General features: G+C 38.9%; 1 protein-coding gene across 1 annotated transcript in view; it reads left to right on the top strand.

Moving 5' to 3' along the window:
- Positions 1-13,092, top strand: part of MGARP (mitochondria localized glutamic acid rich protein) — a 29,445-nt gene extending 16,353 nt beyond the window's left edge. Inside the window, 4 exon segments of the mRNA XM_026064387.1 lie at positions 7,673-7,723; positions 7,726-7,827; positions 8,555-8,602; positions 11,306-13,092. Of these exon segments, the coding sequence (XP_025920172.1) occupies positions 7,673-7,723; positions 7,726-7,827; positions 8,555-8,601 (200 nt within the window). The 3' untranslated portion in view covers position 8,602; positions 11,306-13,092.
- Positions 13,093-21,835: the final 8,743 nt, after the last annotated feature.

Below are 21,835 nucleotides of genomic sequence, written 5' to 3' on the forward strand. Positions count from 1 at the left end.
TCTGGGGTTCCTGAGGGCTGGCCTGAGCAGTAAAGACTGAAGCAGAGAAGGCATTCAGTAACTCTGCCTTCTCTGCATCCTTCGTCACCAGGGCACCCACCCCATTCAGCAAAGGGCCCACATTTTCCCTAGTCTTCCTCTTGCTACTGATGTTTTTGAAGATGGTTGGACCTGGGCCTCTGAAGCCGCCTCCCGAAGGGTGCCRTTTCACAAACAATTTCTTGAGCAGGGTTGGCTCCAGCAGTTGCCAAGCCGCTAGTTCCTGTCCTGTGCACCAGAAGTTTGTGCAGCTCCTCAGTGAACCAGGTCAAGGAACTGATCTGACTGAAAAATAATTAGTGTTTTTCTAGATTATTGTCAGTTCTGTGATTCAGTTCAGCATGTAGTTGCAGAAATATTTGTGCTGCTGTATTGCACAGAGACAGCAACAAAGAGCAGTGGCAGCAGCGTAAGCCAGTGCTTTTTCTGGTGGTTGAACAATAGCCTGTACAAAATCCAAAGTACTGAGGAGAGTAGAAGGATTTTAGGAAAACACAATGGCCAGTGCCACAAATGAACATAGGTGTGATGTTCATCGATGTTCCTCCAGTACACTTAGGAGTACTATTACTGGGGTAAGGCCTGTACTCCTGATTTAGACACTTCTACAACATCTAGGAAGAGGTAAATGGCTACGGAAGTCACAAGTTGGTGTGCAAATCACAGTCTAAGCCTGGGGGCTTAACTTTAGCCCATAAAAAAGCCTGAGCAGAGGGGTTTCTCTTTTCTTGTCTGAAGTTTGAGTGCTGAATTTGCAGTGTGACAGATGCCTACGTTGGTTTCTGTTTAACCAGGCAGTAGGTTTTTCTTTGAAGCCAAGCATTTGTGTTAAATATTGTTCCTTTCCAAAGAGATTGTTACCTGGGTGGAGTAAGATAACCATGTCAAGTGTTCACTGAATAAAAGGCTATTGAGTAGGGAAAGCACATTTGAAGTAGTCCTGAGGGACGACAGTGCTTGGGTTGTTCCTGGTGATACACCCTGAGCTTGCGCTCTCTTCTGGTCAATGAATCCTGAAGTACTCGATGACTTTATAGGGGAGTATGCACAGGTTTGCATGTTTTGTCCCAAACTAACCTGGTGATTATTATTTCCCCTCTTATTACTGAAGTAGGAGATGTGGGTTTGAGCCTCTCTAAATGGAGGAGGTTGTTGAGTGCAGGTCTGCCATCCCATGGTGGCAACTCAGTTTCTGATGTACTGAGTGGGGAAAAAAACAGGGAGGGGACCTCTACTGTCACCACTACCACATGTTTTACAAGATCCATTCTTTAAGGAACTTTTTTTTCTCTTCCCTTTCCTTTAAATAAGAAGGTATGATGGAACCGTAATATGTTAAATTGGTCTGAACGGGAATCACAGTTTCTTCCTGCTACTGTTGTGCTCTCTGCTGAACTTGATCTAAGAGAACCAGGTACTCCAGCCTTGTGTGCTCTTATTCTGCAATCTCTCATAAGTACATTCTTCAATTAATATTAAAACATGACAGAATTTGACTTTCTTTAAGTGGATTCTTCTCCACTGTCATTTTTGATTAGCAGTTCTTTAAACTATGAAAAGCTTCCTTTTTATCTTTCTTTTTTTTTTCTTTTCCCCTCTTCTCCAACTCTGAGAGTCTCTGGAGAGAACCTTTTCAGGCTGGGGAGATTATATAAGCAAAAGTATCATGTTCTAGTTTTCTTTAAAAAAAAAAAAAGGCTGTAAATATTGTCTCTTTTTTCACAATTATCTATTTTTTTTTCCCTTTGGAATTACTGTGTGATGTTGGCTGTGTTATAGATAGCTTAAAATATCAAGGCCATTTTTGTATTCCAGCTTTTGTTCATGTGTATTCTATGGCTCCAGGCAGATGCCTTTTGTATTATGCTGGGCAACTTGTATTATTTTAGCTTAATAAAGCCAAATTTTTCTGCAAAGAATTTTTTGAAAAGTAATTGAACATGACGTTCTGCATTAGAGATACCAGACTCATGTTGACTGCTTAAAAAAAAAGCTTGTGAAATGAAAGATGGTGCACTCAGTGAAATGATTCACCTCAGAAAAGTACATTTTTACATCTAAAAAAAGGGGGGGGGAAATCCATGTCTGTTCAGATTTTTTGTTTGTTTTTAACTTAAACAACAGTTTCTGTTGAAATGAATTAAAGGATCAGAATCAAAATATGATAGTTTTAAATATATTAGAAGGGAAATGCAAAACTAGGGTGAAGCATTTATAGGCTCTACTCCTAAGAAGGCTGTGGTTATTCTTTTGGTCTTATTAAGAAACTTTCATCTTGGTTTAAAAAAAAAAACCCAAAAAACAAAAAAAACCTCTCCCAGAGCAGGAAAAGAAATGCATATACTTTTCTTTTAAAATCAGGAACACCTTTCTTTTTCATGTGTTGTATTTAAGAAAAATGTACTTACAAAACCACTTTAGAAAGGGGAAAGCTTAAACTTTTCTAAGATATAAAAATATAATAAACAAGTTCATTATAATAAACAAGCCAGCTTACATAATTGTGCCTGCTGGCCATTCATATTGGTCTATCTATAAATTGGATCACTAGGTGTTAAAAAAAAAAAAACAAAGTGTCAACACAAAACCTCTCCAAACAAAACATTCTGATCCAGTACTGAATTGACTGGCCAAAGTGGCAAAAAATTTTTGTAGGATTAAAATTCTGAATTACAAGAGCTTTTTTTCTTTGATCATTTCCCCTTATTTTAATGCTGCTGTATATGATGCAGTTTCCTTTATTTTTAGGTATTAAGAGAAAGATGTATTTCTTTCATAAGCTAAAGTGCTTCATCTGCGTGAGGAAGGAGAGAGGTGGTTCTTTCCTTTTTATACTCATTCCCTTTCCATATGTAAAAGATTTGTTGTTTTCTTATCAATTAACTGCTGACTATCTGCTATCTTAGAGGAAATTTGAAGAGCCAAACTTCCTGTGAATATGGCTGATTTTTTGAAGTACTGCTTCAAGGTTTGAAGCAGTCACTTAAATTAGCACTGAGGGAACTTCTTTGTTGTAATGAAGGAAGATATCTTGCTTCCAGCACAGTCCAGACTTGGCTGAACAGAAGACTAAAACTTTTCACTTCTGACTTGTTTGCTCACATCTCTTGACAGTGCTGACAGGTTACTGTATGAAACCTGCCTGTTTCATCTGACCTTATCTGGTGTCTCTAATCTTGCATATACTATTGTTTTCTTTAGGAATTCTGAGTAATCTCAAATTATCTGTACACAGTTTACAATTATTAGCTTGCTCCATTAGCACCTTTCACACTTGGTGTTGGTATGAAACACAACTTGGTAAATTCAGCTTTATGATCACTGAACTCTCAAACCTGGCAACAGCTCCTGTGTAGAAGTACTATCAGAAACATTACCTCATAGAAAAATTATTGTAAAAATCAAGTTCTTTAACAGATTTCAGAACCACTTATTATGATCAGGACCCACATTTGTTCCATACCTCCCTTTCATCTGCCTGCTTCATGACCACCCTCTAGCCTACCGTTCCCAATGAGTAGTTGATGACTGCCAGTCCAAGTCAATTCAATTTTTGACTAGAGCTCTGAGTCCCAAGTGAACTTCCAGGCTGATTCCAAGTAAATTGCCCCTCTGCAATGTTTTAAAGCTTTTTAAAGATGACTTACAGCATCTTCCTCCAGTCCTTTCCAAGTAGTAGGATCTTCATTCTGAAAGTCAATACATTCCCCCCCCATTATTACCTGGAACAAAGATTCTTGACAATTATTTAGGTCATGCAAGTCCCTGCTTATCATGCTTCTGTGTCCTGCTGGAAGGATGCTGAGCTCACTAATACTCAGACAACTCAAATGAAAATCATAACAATGCGGAGATGCGATTCATCTGGAATGTTTTCTGTTCTGTTGTGACTGCACAGAAATAGGAAAGCCTGCTCTGTCTATGCTGCAATTGTAGCCTTTTTAAGAGTAAAACTTGTGTCTTTAAGGTCTGCAGAAATGATCAGTTTATTTAGGGAGCAGCTCTTGTTCGCTGAAATGGCAGGGATACAGTTTTGTGAAACTTAACATTTCTAGGTGGATCTAAAGGTCAGTATAGTGCCAATAAGCTACTGGAATGTCYTAATGCTACTGCCTTATAGAAAAAACAAAACCACCAAAAAAACCCTCTGATTTCCTTTTGTCTGTAGAATTAATTTCCTTTTTTCTATTTACTCAGTAATAGCTCAAAACAGATGTGTTTTCATAACATAAATGGTTTGGTGTTGTGTTCGGTAGCAAGTGTAGTATGCTACTACCCAATCATATTCTGTTTCTGAGCCTGCGGAAATTGTAAGGAGCTGGCATAAAGTCAGAAAATGGGTCACAGACATCACTGTGCAAGGAATACAAGGACTTCTGAATTTCAAAGTGGTCAACTCTCAGATACCAACATGGAATCAGTTAAGTGTCTTAACTTCTCTATGATTTATTTTGAAAAAATAAAGCTTAGCTTTTTTAGAATTTAAATTAACAAAAGTTAAAAGTGATTTCAATTACATCATCTGCTAATTCCTATAGAATTTCATGACAGGCTTATTAGTAACTTAAAAAAAAAAAAAAAGAACAAATAGAGTAAAATCATTCTTCCTAGCATTATGGAAAATGAGCCATCACTGTACTTGGCACAGATTAAAATCCCCCTAATGAAGTAGGGTGTAACTGCTGTATTTTACATAGAACAAGTAAGAGAGGTTAAATAGGACTGAAAAAATATGAAATACATGCAGACTAAAAAAAAAAAAAAAAGCACTGAGTTGTTTAGAAGTTCAACTGACTTTCAGAATGGGATTAAATTTAACAGGTAGGGAAGCAAAAAGGAGAAATTCCTGAACTTTGTAATGCTTGCCCTACTATCTGGTTAATAGGGGAGGCAGGTTTGATGGACCCTGACACAGTCCCCTCTCTGTGATTTGCATTAGACATTGTCACAGTCACGATTCTGAAAGAGGTGTCTGACTTGTTTCAGGTAATCATTAATCTTGTGTTGCCTGGGATCAAAGGAATTCCCCAGAACAGAGAGAAATGTATTTACATTGTGAACGGAATATAGACCACTTGTTCCAAGACCAAGCTGCATACAAACCACCAAAAAATACCCAGAGTTGTATGACAGATTAATGTTCAAAATAGTTTTCATGTTCCTGGACTGGTACAACAATAGGCTCAGGATACCTGAACAGTGGTAGGTCTGAAAAGTGGTAGTTGTTCAGTATGGACTTGAGAAGAAGCAAAGTAAAGTGTGAATTTCATTAAAATTCAGTCACTTGTATCAATTTTTGATGAATTGTGCATACCACAAAGCAGTTAATACTATGGATACAGAAATGTGTCCAAGTTTTTTTTTTTTTTTTTTTTTTYTGGATGAAGTTAACTGTAACTTTTACTTGAGCCAAAAAGCCATGCAAAGAGCCCTCCTGATGTATATGCTATAGTGCATTTTTAACTATAAGGAACAAGTGTGACACTTTTCCTTTCTAAACAGGAACAGTAACTGAAATGTAATAGAAGACCACACAGAGGGGCATATTGCCTCCCCCCCCCCCCCACCCCGATAGCTAATTCTAGCAATACTAAGAAGCTCATATCTTGTTTAGTGTTTAATAGTTTTCCATACATGTACTGGTAAAACCTTAATGAAGTGATATGCAACCTCTAATTTCATACATTGTCAAAAAAGCTGTAGTTGTAAAGACAGCAACATAATTACAAAATGAGCAATTCTTATTGTTATGATGCTCTGCTCAAAGCACCAGGTGACATTTAGGTAGCTTACTGCAGTTGCAATAGGCTGAAAAACAGTGCCAAAATGATCTGTATAGGACAGCCTGAATCCTTCTTAGAGATAATGCATTATGAAATGGATAATGACCCAGTGTGAGCTGCCACATCTGACACTGCAGTGAACAAGTGCGTTCTCATCACAAGCTATTTCCAGCTTTCTCCTCTTGAAAAGAGCAGATGAGTTGTGGCAGAGGAAAGGTTGTTCTTATGAAATTCTACCTGCGTGTGCTCAAAGCACAGACATGAAAGCCACCTGAGAATTTTTTAAAAATGAACGTACTAGCTAGAGTTTTCTGTGGGCAGCCAGGGACAATTATTCATATGTACACACCAAGGTTTTAAAAAATTGCCATGTGAATTGCAACAAGCTCCTTGTCATTTTAGGGAATGACAACTACTCTGCACAGACCTTGATGGATAAACTGTGAGCAATCCATATTTTGTTGCAGTAGGTTGCCTTTCTGATACGTAAGCAGAACACTTCAGGCTGGAGATTTTTATTAAAAAATAAAACAGCAGAAAAACGCATGTTGCTCACTTAGTTGTTTACTGATCTGCTTTTATTAAAGCAAAAGAAATTGAAACAGTGAAACATGACACTAAATAAAAATTAACAAGACAAAATACTATAAGCCAGAAAGCAAAGTATTTGTAATATGAACTGAATGTTTGATATTACAAATTTAAAACCAGCAGCTAGTCCTCACAGCAAATATGTTGCATTGCATCAAGTGATGCTAACTATAAAATATATAATGTTCTGAATTTTAAATGCACTATTTTTTAGTGTAGTTGTTCCCTATAATGACAAAAGTATCAATTCCTGAATTTTTCTGTTTCTTCAAAATTCAGTGAGTATTCTGCTAAATAAAGTTAAATAGTTAATGTTCAGAATATGCCATAGTTAATTATCTGCAAGCTGATATTTGAAAAAAACATGGGATACTAACTTTTCAGTGCTCCTGTTTACTGTACTTATTGCACTTCCAATGAAACTGTTTAGTTAACTATTTAATATACAAGTATCTTGGTATGGGACACAGTCTGTAACAACAGAGTCCCTGTACAACTTATCTTGCAGAGCAGTTAAGATATGCGATGATGCTGAGGCTTCTAACAGAAAGGTTAGAAGAATATGGTAAGAGAGATTTTACTCAAGTAACATTTAAAATGTAACTGCTGGTTGATGTGTTCAGTCCTCCTGCAGCGTGTATATGTAAATGGTTGAACAAGTAGACAGAGTACAGACCTCTTACACAAATTACTTCATCCTTAATGAGTATTGAAAGAAGGCTGGCTGGAAGTCTTGCTGTGCTGGATCACAGCCTGGTCCCTCAGCCCAATGTTAGGACATTTCTACAACAAAACTGCTCATGACATCTTTCCAAAAATATGGGAAGATATACATCATGTATCTTACGGTATTGATCAGATTAGGCTTATTTCCACTGAAATGTTAACATTTATATTCTGCACATCATTAATTTGACAGAAATCAGAAAATAAAATGAGGGTATCTAAGGGAATACATGCTTTAGAGAATATATACCTCTAGCTAAACACAGTGGAAGAGCTGCTGTTTACAGTTTTCTGCCACAGGGCTAGGAAGAGTCAGATACTAGCCACTGCTTTCCCTGGAATTCCACTTGCAAACTTTTGTTTGCATGCTAAAATGCAATCACCTCGTAGCTCTTGTTGCCTTCAATTACTTGAGTCCAGTCTGTATGCTAAGCAAGTATGTCATACCTGGTGAGCCTTGAGTGCTCTCCCGCATTTGTGCTGATGAATGGAGAGCAAAGACAAGACAATTATCTCTCTAATTTGATTCATAGAAACTGTGGTTGAAGGCTTGGATGTTGCAGTTTCTTCTGTCCATGAGGAAAACTTAGTGTCAAAGAAGGAGTAGCCTCAGCAGCTCAAGAGATGTCTGACGCAGCTGCAAGGGACCAGGACGCTGATGCTGAGGGGCCTGGGCAAACTTCAGAAGGTGCACAGCATAGCTGGGTCTGAAATGTTTTGCTTCTGAAAAAAACTAATGGCTATTTGCACTGGACTAGCTGCAAGAGCATCTAGGACACATTAAGTGACACTATGTCTGCTAATGATGACTGTGTTTGGCATCTTAGTGTCTTTTGTGAGTAGAAAATTTATTTTTGAAATTATTTGCCGTACTTCAGAAATAGGTATTACTAAGCTGGACCAGTGGGGCACTTTGAGCTCAGTGCTCTGCTGTCTAGCTAAGTGGTTAGATGTAAAATTCATTAAAAAAAGGAATTCTACTTTTGGTGCATGTGATGTAACATACTTTTTTTTTAGGCTTGTTTAATTTGAAGGATAGATTTTTTCCTTGATTACATTCCTATAAAGACAAATAYAGTACACGTGATATTTATAAACCTTACAATGCTTCAATGTAGCTATAAATGACCCTTTCTTATAATGCTGTTGAAGATGTACAATAAAATGTGTGTTAAAAATCATCACAGTGGAGATTTTCAAAGCAGTTCAGAAGTTGCACTAAACTCCATTAAAATTAGAAATAAGAAGGTTAAAAGGAAAATGTCTGCATCCCTAATATTACTTTGAAAATCTTTTCCCTTCAGCCCAAAGGATTTGTCTTATTCATAGCTGAATAAGTCATCTCCTTTGTTCTGTAGTTATACTCTACTGAACAAGAGAAATGTTTCTCATTGGTATTTTGTCTCCATTTTCAGTTTCCATGGAAGGGACAACAGCTGAGGATGCTGCAAAGGAATCCTAAGGTATGCAGCACAATTCCAGTGTGAGCTTGCCTGCAATTCACCTTTCTCTTTTTCTCAGCTAGTGGCAGTTGCAGCATGTGGAAAGTCTGCAGGTGCATTCTGACGGTGAACCTCTATTTCCACCCCCAACAAGTATACTGTAAAAAGAACTTAACTGAAGTGTTTCTTACTGTTTAGGAATCATTGTTGGCACCTTTTAGAGGTAAGAGAGCAAATAGATATCACTGTGATATTGATTGTTGCACTGGGTATTTACTTATGGCCTTATTTTAGTCTCCTTTTAGTCTAATTGGATTAGGACCCAAGAGTTGTGAGAAATCTAGTTTTCTTCTGTGCAACCAGTGTTCTTTGGACATCAATTTAAATGATACAAATATTGGGGTTTTGGATTATTACCTTATCTAAGTGAACTCTTCTCTTGTCATCCTGAGTGTAAACAGTGAAGTTGTAACCTTCCGACCTGTTAAAGACATTTTGCAAGAGTAGTCTCCTTGCACTTTTAGTTTGCGCTAATGAAAAATATTGAATACAATGTTGTTATTGGGCCTCATCCCTCAGGGTGTGCCTCCTGAAGTATGCCACTAACTACTTGACTAGTTGTTGTAGTCAGTGGGATTAAGGTATGTTTACGTTGCTCAGTTGGCTTCATTAGTTTTCCAGAATAAAATATTTTGTCCAAGTTTTGTGTTCCACATGACTCTGCTTTCCAAAATGGACTGTAAGATGGTGACAGAAACCTATGGGAAAAAAAGGTAGGCTGAAATATGAACATGAACCTTGGTAGAAAAGATAGTAACTAAAACAGAAACAACTGAAAGTTATGCAAATAAACCTCCCAGGTCAGGATTCTCCAAATTACTTTTGCTCCCAGTCAACAATTTGTATATCACCTTTTGGAGCACCAACACAAGAGTAGAAGGAAATGGAGCAAAGTTATTTTTCATTGTACCCTGGAAATGTATGTACTAAATACACTTAGAACATAACAAAGTTGTGCGAGTTCTTCTCAAGTTCATATTTGCTTATTCCATCATCCTGTGCAATATAAAATAACAATGCCTTTATATTCATGTGATAAAAGGTAAATATTATGCTTAACTTCATCAAGAAATCAACCAAATATCTTGGGTCGGTCTTTCATGTTGTTTTAGCACTCAAAACTAATCAAAAAAATCCAAACCCCAAACCCCCCCCAAATTGTAAAATAATTTACAGAATGCTTGTGTAAGATGTGTTTCTCTACCAAATAGAATTGCTGTGTTTTCCTGGAAATAGTGACGTGAAGGGGAACACGTGTTTAATGAATGTGGGTGGGATGTGCCGAAGAGCTGCAGGAGCTGGTTTTGCTCCAGGAGAAAACCAAGAGCACCTGAGAGTATCACAGTGGCAAACCAAATTACCAAGAAATTGTCTCCACCCTGGGACGCACAAATGCAGTGCTATAGTGAAAGTAATAGAACTTATGAGGTCTTCCTTTTTTTTTTTTTTTATTTTCTATAAATATTTTGCAGCCCTGAAATTGTTGCATTGTTATCCCAGATTTTGATTTGGATGGCAAATAATCCAGTTTCATTAATGAAGGCAGAGATAGTAACTGAAAAGGGGGTGGGAGGGAAGGAGGGAAGGCAAGCTGTTATGGGACCCCTTTTAGGAAACAAACTGAAAATAAGGGAAAGAAATGACTCTCTTTTTTGCTAGAATATGGGTGCCCAGAATGACTGCTTAGATTGTTCGGGTTCTTTTCTTCAAAAAATGACTTTTTATGAATATAGCATCACAAGGCTACAAAAAGTGTCCCTTCATGAGCTCAGATTCAATCTTGCTGGAAAAAAAAATGTTTTYAAAGCATTTTACTTCTCAGTGCTGCAAGATTGCTGCTGGATTGAAAGCCAGGCAGACTTTTTCTGATTTGCAAGTCACCAGCTACAATGCCGTCTCCAGTTAGAAGAGAGCTAATTATTTTTCAGTATATATTTAATATATACTAAGGGTATATACTTGGGGCTGGGTCTTAACTTTCAGTTTGCATTAAAACAAATTATACATTTTGAAGAATTCAAAGGAAAAAATCAAAAGAATTTTGATGATATGAGAAAAATAGTATCCAGTTTACTTTAAAAAAAAATTAATTATTCAGTGAAGGGCTAGAAGTAGGAGTAATGGATGAAATCTCAGATGAAGCCTTGAAGTGATGCTGTTAGCATCTCTGAGTAAGCATATACTATTGTTCCACTCTCTTCTAGAGTACAGCAATCCCTCTATGTGTGGCTGCTGGCCGTGAATTCACATCGCTGTGAAGCTACTTACATCAGTAATCCCAGCAAACCCAATTGGTTTACCTCACACTTAAAGTTAATCAAGTAACTATTTGTAGAAATAAGGCTTAGTGGGATTTGTTCAACATGCAGAGGAATTCATTAATACCTTAGCATCACAGCTGAAGATGAGGGACTCCTTGAAATTCTGTTTTGTTGGTGGTAGCACAGCAAGCTTTTACAAGCCATCAGATAAGTATGATTTACACAGATGTAGTGATCATATGGTATAATACATTTAGTTGACAACCTGCAGTCAAAAATACAGTGTGCTTTGGATGTCTGCAGCTTTCGTGATACATCACAAAAAAGTCGTGATGTCTCGAGTCTGTTGCTAAACATCATTTACTCTTGCTTTCTCTAAAACAGTCTTTTTTCTTTTTCCCAGTGAGCAGCACTGAAGCCTTTGAAAAGTTTAATGGAAATATTTGGGCAATCAACCAGCTGATTCCTGTGTGAAACCTTATACTCTGCCTTGGAGACATGAAACAAATTGTGTAGTTTGTCATACCCCACACTGCTTATTAGGATGAGTATTCATTACTGAAACAGACAACCTAACACGATTTAAGTTGGTTAGAGTGACGCTTCTGTAATTAACCTCTCTGTTTTAGAAAGGAGCATCCAGTAATAAATGTCAAAGCACCAGCTGGCATGTAATAAATACATGTACTAAGAGAAGCAGTAGACTTAACCGAATCTGTGTCACAGAAACTCGTTCTAGTAGTTATCTGCATTTATGCCTTACCTTTTGTCCAAACTCTGCTGCATAATTATAACATTGTACCATTCCATGCTAAATTTTTAGAAGAAAGTTTTACTATGCTAAAATCTTATTAAAATTACCTGTTAGTCTAAAATCTTATTAAAATTACCTGTTATTTTTAAATGGGGTCATGGGGGAAAATAACAACCTGTTTTGAATTTGCAACAACAAGTTTTAACAACAAGTTTTGAATTTGCAATAATAACCATAGGACATTTGACTGTACAAAATCTAATTTTCCTCTTGCACAAACATTTTAGATATTATCCTTCCTTGCACAGTTGTACCCAGGAGTAAACTTTTTAAAAGTTTAAAGCAGTCTCCTGCTTTGAGGACATTAACCTTTTTGCAAGTAGTAGCAATAGATACCTTATAGCAAATTAGGGAAAGCGTGAAAATCAAAATAATGCAGGTTGAAGTTATCATTAGTGGTTGGGAGTGGTGGGCTCCGTTTCCACCGAACCTTATTGCCCTTGCAAAAAGTCTTTCTGTGTTGTTCTGTCTTAGCAGGGACATGCAGTGCTGGCATAACAAAGTGGAGGTTTGAGAGGACTGTTACACAAATCGTGTGTGATACAGGCTATGGTAAAGCTCCTCACTGTGAGCCTGGAGGTGGCCAGCAAAATCCCCATTAAAGACTATGGCATAGGTGTTCAAATGCACAAAACTTTTTAAAAGCTAGTGAAAAACCCATAGCCTTGGAAACCTGGAACAAGATGTTACTTGTCAAAATTTTCTCTCCCAGAGAGCGGCATGAAACAGCTCAGGCAGAGTTTGAGAAATGTGGCCTTTTATTCTGTTTTTCAAAATGTGTAACCAGAAAATATTCTTGTCTTGTTAGTATTATCTTAATAATAAATAATCTATAATGAATAACTGGTCTGTATGACACTGTTGTCTTGAACCTCTCGTATTACAGGTATGTGCATGTACATGCACACACGTGCACATCCACTATAAAATTTTCTGTTGAGATTCCCCACCAGCTAAAAAGCATTACAGCCATCCTGAAACGGTGATAATTCTAATTCAGATGTGAAACAAGGCATATCATATACAATTTATTTAGAAACTGTGAATTATAAGGTATAACTGACTGCTTTTTCTTCAAACAGAACCTTGGAAAAATGTCAAAAAAAAAAAAAGTACCATGTTATAACATTCCTACCCATTGCACAAAGAAATGTATTGTCCTCCCCCCATCATAAAGCAAGCTATAATAGTGTGTCAATGAAAATACAGTCTATTGTTCCTGCACCTGCTTATGAATAACTAGAATAATGCAGAGGCAAAATCAGGCTCCCGAGCTTCAGGAAGCAATACCATAGCCTTCTACTTAAAGGATAAAGCCACTGTGATTAAAAGCACTGGTTGTAGACAAAGCTACTGGAATAAAAGTCTTAAATTGATATTTTGTTGGATGAGAGTCTATTTATCTGGTAGATTAAACGTCCTATGCTCTGCATACTCTTAAATGCACTGATTCTTATTTCCTTTTTTTCAGTTATTTCCAACGATAAATCTTTCTACTTTTAGTTTCTACAGCTGGCAGTAGGGTTTCTGAAATTGTAGGCCTTGCTGAATGCCCCTTTCTCTCTGGAGCTGCCCTGGTATAATGACAAGATATATTGGCCCTCAAGAACTGGTGCCTGAAGAATTGAGACTCGACCTACAGTGCAGTTTCTAGAGGCTTTTTATCTCTGTTTTCAAAAAAATTAATAGCACTAGTATAACCTGTACAGATGCTTCAGGTCAGAGAGCCTCTTAAAAGGAAAGATATACTGCTTCTGAAAGCCCCAGGAGCTAGGAATGTGTTATAAACTCTTGCTGTGACGCCATGTAGCACAATGTTGTCTGCTGCAGCACTGGACTATCCTAGATTGAGCGGCAGAGCTATTTTGCAGTGTGTAGAGTGGTGCTCTGCAAAAGAAATAGCCAATTACCGCATGCAAAATGCCTTGTCKCTTGATCAGAAATTCTTTGTCTCACTGCTTTAGGTGGTCCCTGGCCCTCATTGAGAACTTTTATCAGTTATGTTAGTGTGAAGTCTAATTGCCACATAGATTAATTTTCTATGTTCGGCACCCTGAGAAAGGGGAATTTTTGACCTGCTACACAAAAAAATGAAATGAGCATTGGCTTATTAAGGAGAATGGGAAATTACAGCAGAGAACAGACACTCTGGGGAGATGGCAAGAATAAACGAGATAGGAAAAAAGTTTGTGCTTGAGAATATACTTCAGGGCTCAGAATAAAACCTGAGATTCCTGAGTTTCACTGCACTTCTGTAAGTAGCAGCTATCTATGAAACCCGCTGGCGAAGTGTTTCACCTCCCTCTAGTGCTAGTTCACATGAAGGATGACAACCTATTTACTGTTAGCAGCGGTCCATGGAGCTAAAATGCTACAGGCAGATTAAGTCAATTTAAAAGGTGCAGTTTTACTCTTGGCCTATTGATGTCAATATAGAATTTCAGTTTTGCTTTCATTTGCTTCTTAAAAACATAGGACATGACTCACACAATTATTTAAAAAGACCATTAAAACTGCAAGTCAGCATTCAAGACTTGGAAAATCTGAGAATGAAATATATTGACCAAGATTTCTTGTGCCTATGCTGCAATCAAATACTAATTTTTTGGTTTCCTGAACCCCCCCCCCAAAAAAAAAAAAAAACCAACAACAACAAAACCACACAAGCTTTGAGGTTGTGCTTTTTTCCTACCTGCTGGTCTCTCTCCTTTCCCTTCCCTCATACTTGGCCAGCCCCAAGTTCTGTTTTACCAGGGAGCAGGGAGGGCTCCAAGATGCAAAGTTCCTACCAGCTGGCYGATGATCAAGGAGATCAGTAGTTTATTTTGTTATGTTTGGCAACAGGTGGTCAATGCAAGTATATAGCCCAGCTGAGTACTGGTTGGGCAATCACAATCAGCTATTGCAGGTGCTGCTTGCTCTCTGCTGATGATTAGGGCTGGAAGACTGAGCCAGTGGCACATGGGGAGATCTTAGTGGCCACAGGTATATATGGGGTGGAGGGAGATACACAGTGACAAAGGGTGTTTTCTCCTTAAGGATGTAGGAGCAAGTGTCACTTGGTGTGCTGCCTGTGGGTTAACTCATTTCTGTTGAACAGCTGCTCTGTTCTGGGGCCAACTCAGGCCTTTGCAAGAAAAGTAATTCCTCTTTGAAAAACTTGCTGATTTGTCTGCTGCAGAAAATGGGAGGTTTGCAGGCTTATAGAAGTAAAGATCATTGCAAAGTTAAAGCCATAGGATGTCATCCTGGGTGACTGGTAATTCCTCCTTTCTGGTGTTTGCTCCTTTGTTTGGGGTGCTGAGTGAGAGGTCACCTCCCCCAGCTTTACTGGGGTGGGGAGAAGGATGAAAACTAGAGGCTTCTGTACTGGAATCATTCATGTTTGCTGTTTGAACTACAGGTATTTGAACAGCTTGTTGAAACTGCTTGATTTGCTTAATGGTTTAGCAATCCATAAACTCAGGCTCCATGTTCTCCACTTATTGACTCTTCACCAAATGCAAGTGATGCCTGTAGCATGCTCTGAAAGGCTGAAAGCAACTGATGTTCAACAGCTTGTGTATAGCAAAAAAAATCGTGGACTCCTGTGGAAGATAGGACTCTTCTTCCTGTAGGCTGTTAATAACTTGTACCAGCTCCATGTGCAGATTCAGTGTCATTTAATTACCTACAAATCTTGTTTGTATAGTGATAAACAGTTTCCTTTTTTTAAACCTTCATGACTTAATTGCCTCTCAGAAGATGTATGTGTTTGAGCTCTGCTCTTGCCCTAGGAAAGGTGTTACGCACTGCTGCAGTTTCTGTGCTTCAGCACAGGAAGGTCAGTCATCTATACGTTGTCTTTCCAATTCAGCATTGACTGCAGCATGCAAGTCAATTGAATTCAAGGGGAAAATATGGAGAATAAGTGGAAGATGAAAGAGTAATATGTACTGAGATGGCAATTCCCCTCTCTCTTTCCCTCTCAGCAATTAAACTAAATTCCACACGTCTGTGTAGAGTTTATGGATGGCCCTCCCATAATGTGATTTATTTATTTATTTATTTTTCCTGGCATCTTTCTTCCTGCACTAGGCTATTTTCTTTCTCAGTAGTAACAGGGAAGTGTTATTCTCCAGTGAGGGCTAATCGAGAATAATTAACCAGTGGCCAACATGCACTTACATTATCAAACAGAAGAGGGCACTAAATCAAAGGCAGTATGATTACTAAAACCTAGAACAGAGAAAGGATCCACATTCCCAAAACCTGGAGCTGAACAATGCAGGAAGAAATGAATAATGTATTTTTTTCCCCCACTGATTGGCTTGATTTTTTTTTTTTTTGAAGCTTAATTGTGGTTTGGAGAAAATCCAGATAATACAGATCCTTTTCATTCTGTTGTTATAGCAAGCGACTAATTTCCAATGCAAACTATTTGGCGGCTGTTATAGCAAGAGAGGAGCCAAACCTGGACTAACTGTTCGAGGCTTGGCAGTTCTTGACAATGGGAATACAATGAGGCTGGATTTGAATGTCTTTGTTTCAGTTTAAATGATTAATGAAGTCTTACAAAATCAAAATCACTGCAGTCTTGCCCCTTTTCACTGATTTAATACTATCAGAAGTAGGGGGAGGTTACACAAAGTATTTAACCCTGGCTGTAAACAAAGAGACAAGTACTCTGAAGTGTTTGAGGTTGTTGCTTAAATCCCTTTATTAGAAAATCTTCGAGTTTAATTTTTGTCACCTGCTTTCCAGCATATCTATTCTCAGAATCTTGTCTTCTATACTAATTTTAAGATATTTTCACTCAGGCACCATCTGTATGAAGACACTTACTAATTGCAGAGCTTGGACATTCATAAATGAAAAGTAGTCTCCAATGCTGAAATAATGTGCTGTGAAAGAACAACTTGTTTTTGAGGACAAATTTTACTTCCACTTTTCTTTAAAGGAATATAGTTGAAAACAAACTAAATAGACTAACATAAGGACTTTCTTTTATGCATTAAGAACTTTCTTTTTGCAAAACACCACACTCTTTCCAAAGGGTTTCCCTGTAGCAAGAGTCCCTTCTGAGCATTCTGTCTTCTGCTATGTCTAAATTAAAATCGATTCACCATGTGTATCTCTGGTGTTTTTGAGTGAAAATGTGCTAGGATAAAGTCCTCTCATTCTGACTTGGATTCTTTAAAGTATAGCAACTGTGCCAGAAACAAACTGCTGCATCCTCCCCTTCCTTGCATCAGTGTAATTCCTTCTCTCTTAAAAGCAACCCAAATTCAGTCAAGGGCAAAATTGTGCTCCTAACAGGCTTGTTTCAGCATTGCATTACTTTCATGCTCTAATCATGTAACTCCCATGAAATCAGTGGTGTTACACCCCTACAGCACTGAGGATCTGGATCAGGCTTCCCAGGGTTACCTTAATTTACAAGAAAAGTAGCACTGCAATTTTAAGGGAAGGGGTGTGTGTGTGTTTCCCCCTGCCTCACCCCCTTCCACTTACTTATATGTCACTAAGGGGAATTATATAGGAGACAGAATGAGCTCAGAAAAGACAAGGATTAGCCTTGCAAGTAAAAGGACATTTAATTTAATGTAAAATGTAAACTGTTTCAGCAGCCTACAGCATGAATAAAATTATGGGGTAGATAGGAATGTAAATAATTTGGGGTTAAGCTGACACTAGTCATAGGTCTTGCTAACACAGAAACCTTTAAGTGTGATAAACCTTGCACTTTGAGGAAACAACAAATCTCAAAACTGGTCATAAATCTGTAGGATCTGGAATTCTTCACACACGTAACTCTTTCCTAATCTTTCTATTTATGCCTGGCAACTAGAAACATGTGAAACATATCAAATCTGTAGACTTCAAATTAGGTCCCCTATTTCTGCAAAAATAATGCCAGAAGCTGGTGAGTCTTGCTTGAGCATGCCAGGTTAAGCTGATCACTGGTCTGGGGCCAGCAAGGCTCTTCCTCTCTGCCCTGCAGGCAGGGGTGGCTGTGGCAGAGAGAGGGGCTGCCTACCCCAACAAGTGCAAACRCTGATCTGCTTTTTAGGACCAGCTGGTCGCTTGACCAGTGCCTAGGTTTATAATCAAATTGTGACATGGTATGCATCTGAGACAAAGCAGCACATCCATTAGGAGAAAATTCAGGTGCCTTTCAAGCACTTTCACCATGTGTCCCACAGCCCCATTTTGCCTTTAGCCATATAAAAAGCAAACTCTTCCATAATGCTTGGTTTCCTATGGATTCATGGTCTATATACATCTTCCCTTGTCTTCCTCTCTGCAATCCCACCTGTAGCCCCTGCGGTCCCTGTGACCCTTTTGCTGCTGCACAATGAGGCCTTCCTCATGCCTTCTGGTCCCATAGTGCCACCAGTTTTCCACTACACTCCTACCCCTGCCCCCAGATACCACAAATGCCTTCCTTTTGTGAGGAGTCAGCTAGCTAAGAAACAGCATTGCTGTGGCTGGTACAGAGCTACACGCATGATGACATATCAGGTGGCTGCTGTGGGTTGGAGYTGAAATAGCTGCTTTTTCTGGTGGGTCACTGGTGTAGGGCTCTCTCCTCTGCATGTGCTTCCCTGAAGCTTGGAGGAACTTCATATCTCTGATATCTCTATTCTTTTATAAAATGGAGCTGAAATTGGAAAATAATTTCAAAAGGAAAGGAAAGACAGAGAGATGGACAGACGCACAGAGAGCTAGATCTCATGAAGCTTGTTTCCTTAGGCTAAAATGTAGCTTATTTTAGTGATATTGGAATATTGGACAGCAAAAATTGGATGTTTTTCTACAACTCTATAAGCATATTACGGAGTCTATTGAAAGTTCAAGTAAAAACCCCAAACAGTGAAAACAAAAAAAGTTTCCATTTTCATTTTAGAAATGATTGACACTTTTTATTGTTGCTAGATTGCATCATTATTGCTCTATCTCCAGAGTTTTCATGAAATAGTCTGTATGTCCTGTAAGTCTATCCTAAGAAGAGAAAAAAGTAATTACACCTGTAGAATTACTGCTACTTCATTAATAATGATTTACAGAATGGTCTGACTGACAGAAGGGTCGTGGGACCTTAACTCCCTCATTTTTTTTAGGTCATTTCTGGGTCATTTCTTCTGGGTCATACTTCTGGGTCTGAATCAGTATAATTTTCCCCTTTCATCTGAATGACCAAGGGCAGTAAGCTCAGCATATAGAATTAGATAGCCTACAATCTTTTGAGGATCAGTGTTTAAAAAGCAATGCGGACCACAGCTTTCTATATGCAAAAGGGGCAGAGCAGCATCTGTTGAACTACTGACCCCATGTTATTGCACAGCAATATCCCAGCAGTAGCAGTTTTGAATTGACTGCAGATCTACCTCATGAGTGGGTAAAAATGGCCATCATTCTTTTTTTGGGATAGTTGCATCATTTATATAACTTCAAAAATACTTCAGTTGAACTGATGCAAACCCTTTAGCTGCCCTTCTTTTTTTTCTCTTTGAGGTTTAATATTTTTCAGCTTAGCTTTCCAAGTAACTTAAGATAAACTAAAAAGAGGTGTTCTTAAGAGAAATACAGTTTTCCATATGAACAGTTAGTCTGGTTTTGTTTAAAAAAAAAAAAAAAAAGCAAGCTGTTCTGATTATCTCCAATCTGTGCAGACAAGCACAGGTCTCTGTAGTTGGAGAGCACTCAGTGAGGTGCTGCTGTGCTGTCACTGAAAACGGCCACACAGCTCAGCTCATTAGAAGACAGGGTGAGAAATGGAAGTCTTGTACATAAACTAGAATAGGGGAGGCAGAAACATCTTTACCTTGGCATCCAAACTGAGTGTGGAGTGAAAGTGAGTAAAACAGAGGACTGACTGTGCCAGATGGTGAGAGAACAAACATCAACATTACAGAAGATCATTTAAATGGCCGCCTCTGGAGCACCTCTAAGCTGTGGGACCAGCCTAGTGACTCCATGAAGGAGCTACAGAGAGGGTTTGGTTTATGTGGGCTTTTGTTTGATTGACGATGGGCCTGTGTTTTGAAAAGAGAAGGTGTCTGCTGTTGTTCTCCATGAAGAGGACCATAGCAAGAGGTTTTCTTCTTTTTTTGAATGTTAATTTGGACCCAAGCAAAGAAAAAAAAGAACTAAAAGAGTGAAAAGTCAAGTCAAGACTAATTAAGTACCAGAGATGAAGCTGAGAGCAGTTAATTCTGCCAGACTGCAGAAGAACTCTATCAATGGCTCAGACTCCCAACCAGCTACTCTTCATTCCTGTCTATGATAAGGCAATTTCTGTTAGGCACCCTCTAATCTTTTCCTCCCTATATACTACCATTTTCTCAAATCATGCTTTTCTTTGCTATAAGTAGGCTTCATTTATTTTATATTTTCAGCACCGTCTCTGATCTAACTCCAAGCCCTGTGATATGGGAACTTCAGTCATCCATTGTCTATGGGATTTTAATTCTACATCCTTGTTGACACAGTTTGCATGTCTATCTTTTAAAACATTAAAATACTTATGTACAAGCAATACTTATATACTTTAATGTACAAGCTTTAATATGTTAATGTACAAGCATTGGAAAGTATTCTATAATTTCTAGCAGCAATCTGGACTCTAGCTAACAAAAGTTAAGCTTTTTTCCACATAGTGTTTGATATTTCTTTTTAAAGATAGACAAAAGATCTGGCACTGATGTGCCTTATCTTTTAAAGAGCAGACAGAGAACTGAAATTTGATATTGCTTAATGTATTCTTAGGAAATTCTGTAATTATCAACACCCAAGTGTATGCCTTATTAAAAGTCTGGTGGGCTTAATGTGTGGTAGGACCTCAGGTTTGCTAAGACAACATGTATACTGTAAAGTGACTGCTAAGTTTATGCCTTGACCACTTGACCACTTAAGTAAGAGGCTGCATTATAGATGGTGCTGCTAGTCCCATCTATTATTAATACTGCTTGACACAGTCTGGAAGGAAAGACTCTCTAATGCTTCCATGCTGCAGGGCACTGACCTGATATTTGTAGGGCTGGCTTTATTGTCGGGGAAATGTTTGTGCCATACACAGGGAAAATAACTGCCAAACCATGTACCTTGGAAGATGGGTAATTTGTACATAACCTGTAAAAGCAGGTCATGTTCTAAGGCCTAAAGACATTTGAAAGATCTTATTTCCTTAGGAAAGGAAGCTGATGCCCCAAAGATGCAAGGGAAAGAAATAGCCTGTTCAAATGCTTCAGGAATGGTAGTCAGACCTGTTAGACTAAGGGGTGGCAACATGCATAAGGCAGAAACTGAGGACTGGAAATTAGACTTGGTGAAGATGAGCAGGAGTGTCAAGGGAGTGTTAGACATGAGTGGTGAGGTGGAAACTGAGATGAGGCAGAGGTGTGCTTTTGTACGCTGCCGAAGGTGAGGAGCACGTGCAGGTGACRGTGTGATGAGTGAACTGCTGTTCAGCGCTGAGGGCTCCTGCAAGAAARGGAGCATGTCAGATTTTTGCAAGGCACAGGCACAAGGGGGCCCAACTCAGTTTGCGCAGGGCACCGTTGGTCCAGTGCTCCYTACTGTTGAGCAAGCACCTTCGCAATGTTAAAGTCTCCCAGTCAATGTGTGTTGTGTCTGCAAAGAAAGCGTTATGCCTCCTGTTGTGCTAAGGCTCTTCTCTTTATTACTGGGCCATGGAAAGAAGGGTATTTATAACAGTTAAAGCCCACATGTAAAGGGGGGCATGAATGCTATCCTAAACCTCTCAGACCAGCGTAGATGGAGACAGTTACTCTTGATAGGTACTTCTTTGTGAGCAGACTGTGAGAGTAACATGTATCTTCCGGGTGACAGGCAGAGGCCTGCCTGCAAGGGAGCCCCACAGGCCTTTGGGGGGCGTGTTTCCTTCCCCTCCCCCCCCCAGCCTCATTCCCCACACAGACCCAACTGATTTATTTCAGCTGTTAGGAATGCTGCATGCGATAATTAACACGAAGGCCCGACACACCCCTCCGCTATGGCATGAGGGAGCGAGCGCAGCCCCTCACCGCCACCTCGCCCCCAACGGCCACCAGAGCCGCGCGCCGAGGACAACGACTCCGCTCGCGCACGCGCCGGGCGGCCGCGCATGCCCACAGC

The sequence above is a fragment of the Apteryx rowi genome, unplaced genomic scaffold, assembly GCF_003343035.1.
Source record: "Apteryx rowi isolate R43461 unplaced genomic scaffold, aptRow1 scaffold_215, whole genome shotgun sequence".
Classification (NCBI taxonomy): Eukaryota; Metazoa; Chordata; class Aves; order Apterygiformes; family Apterygidae; genus Apteryx; species Apteryx rowi.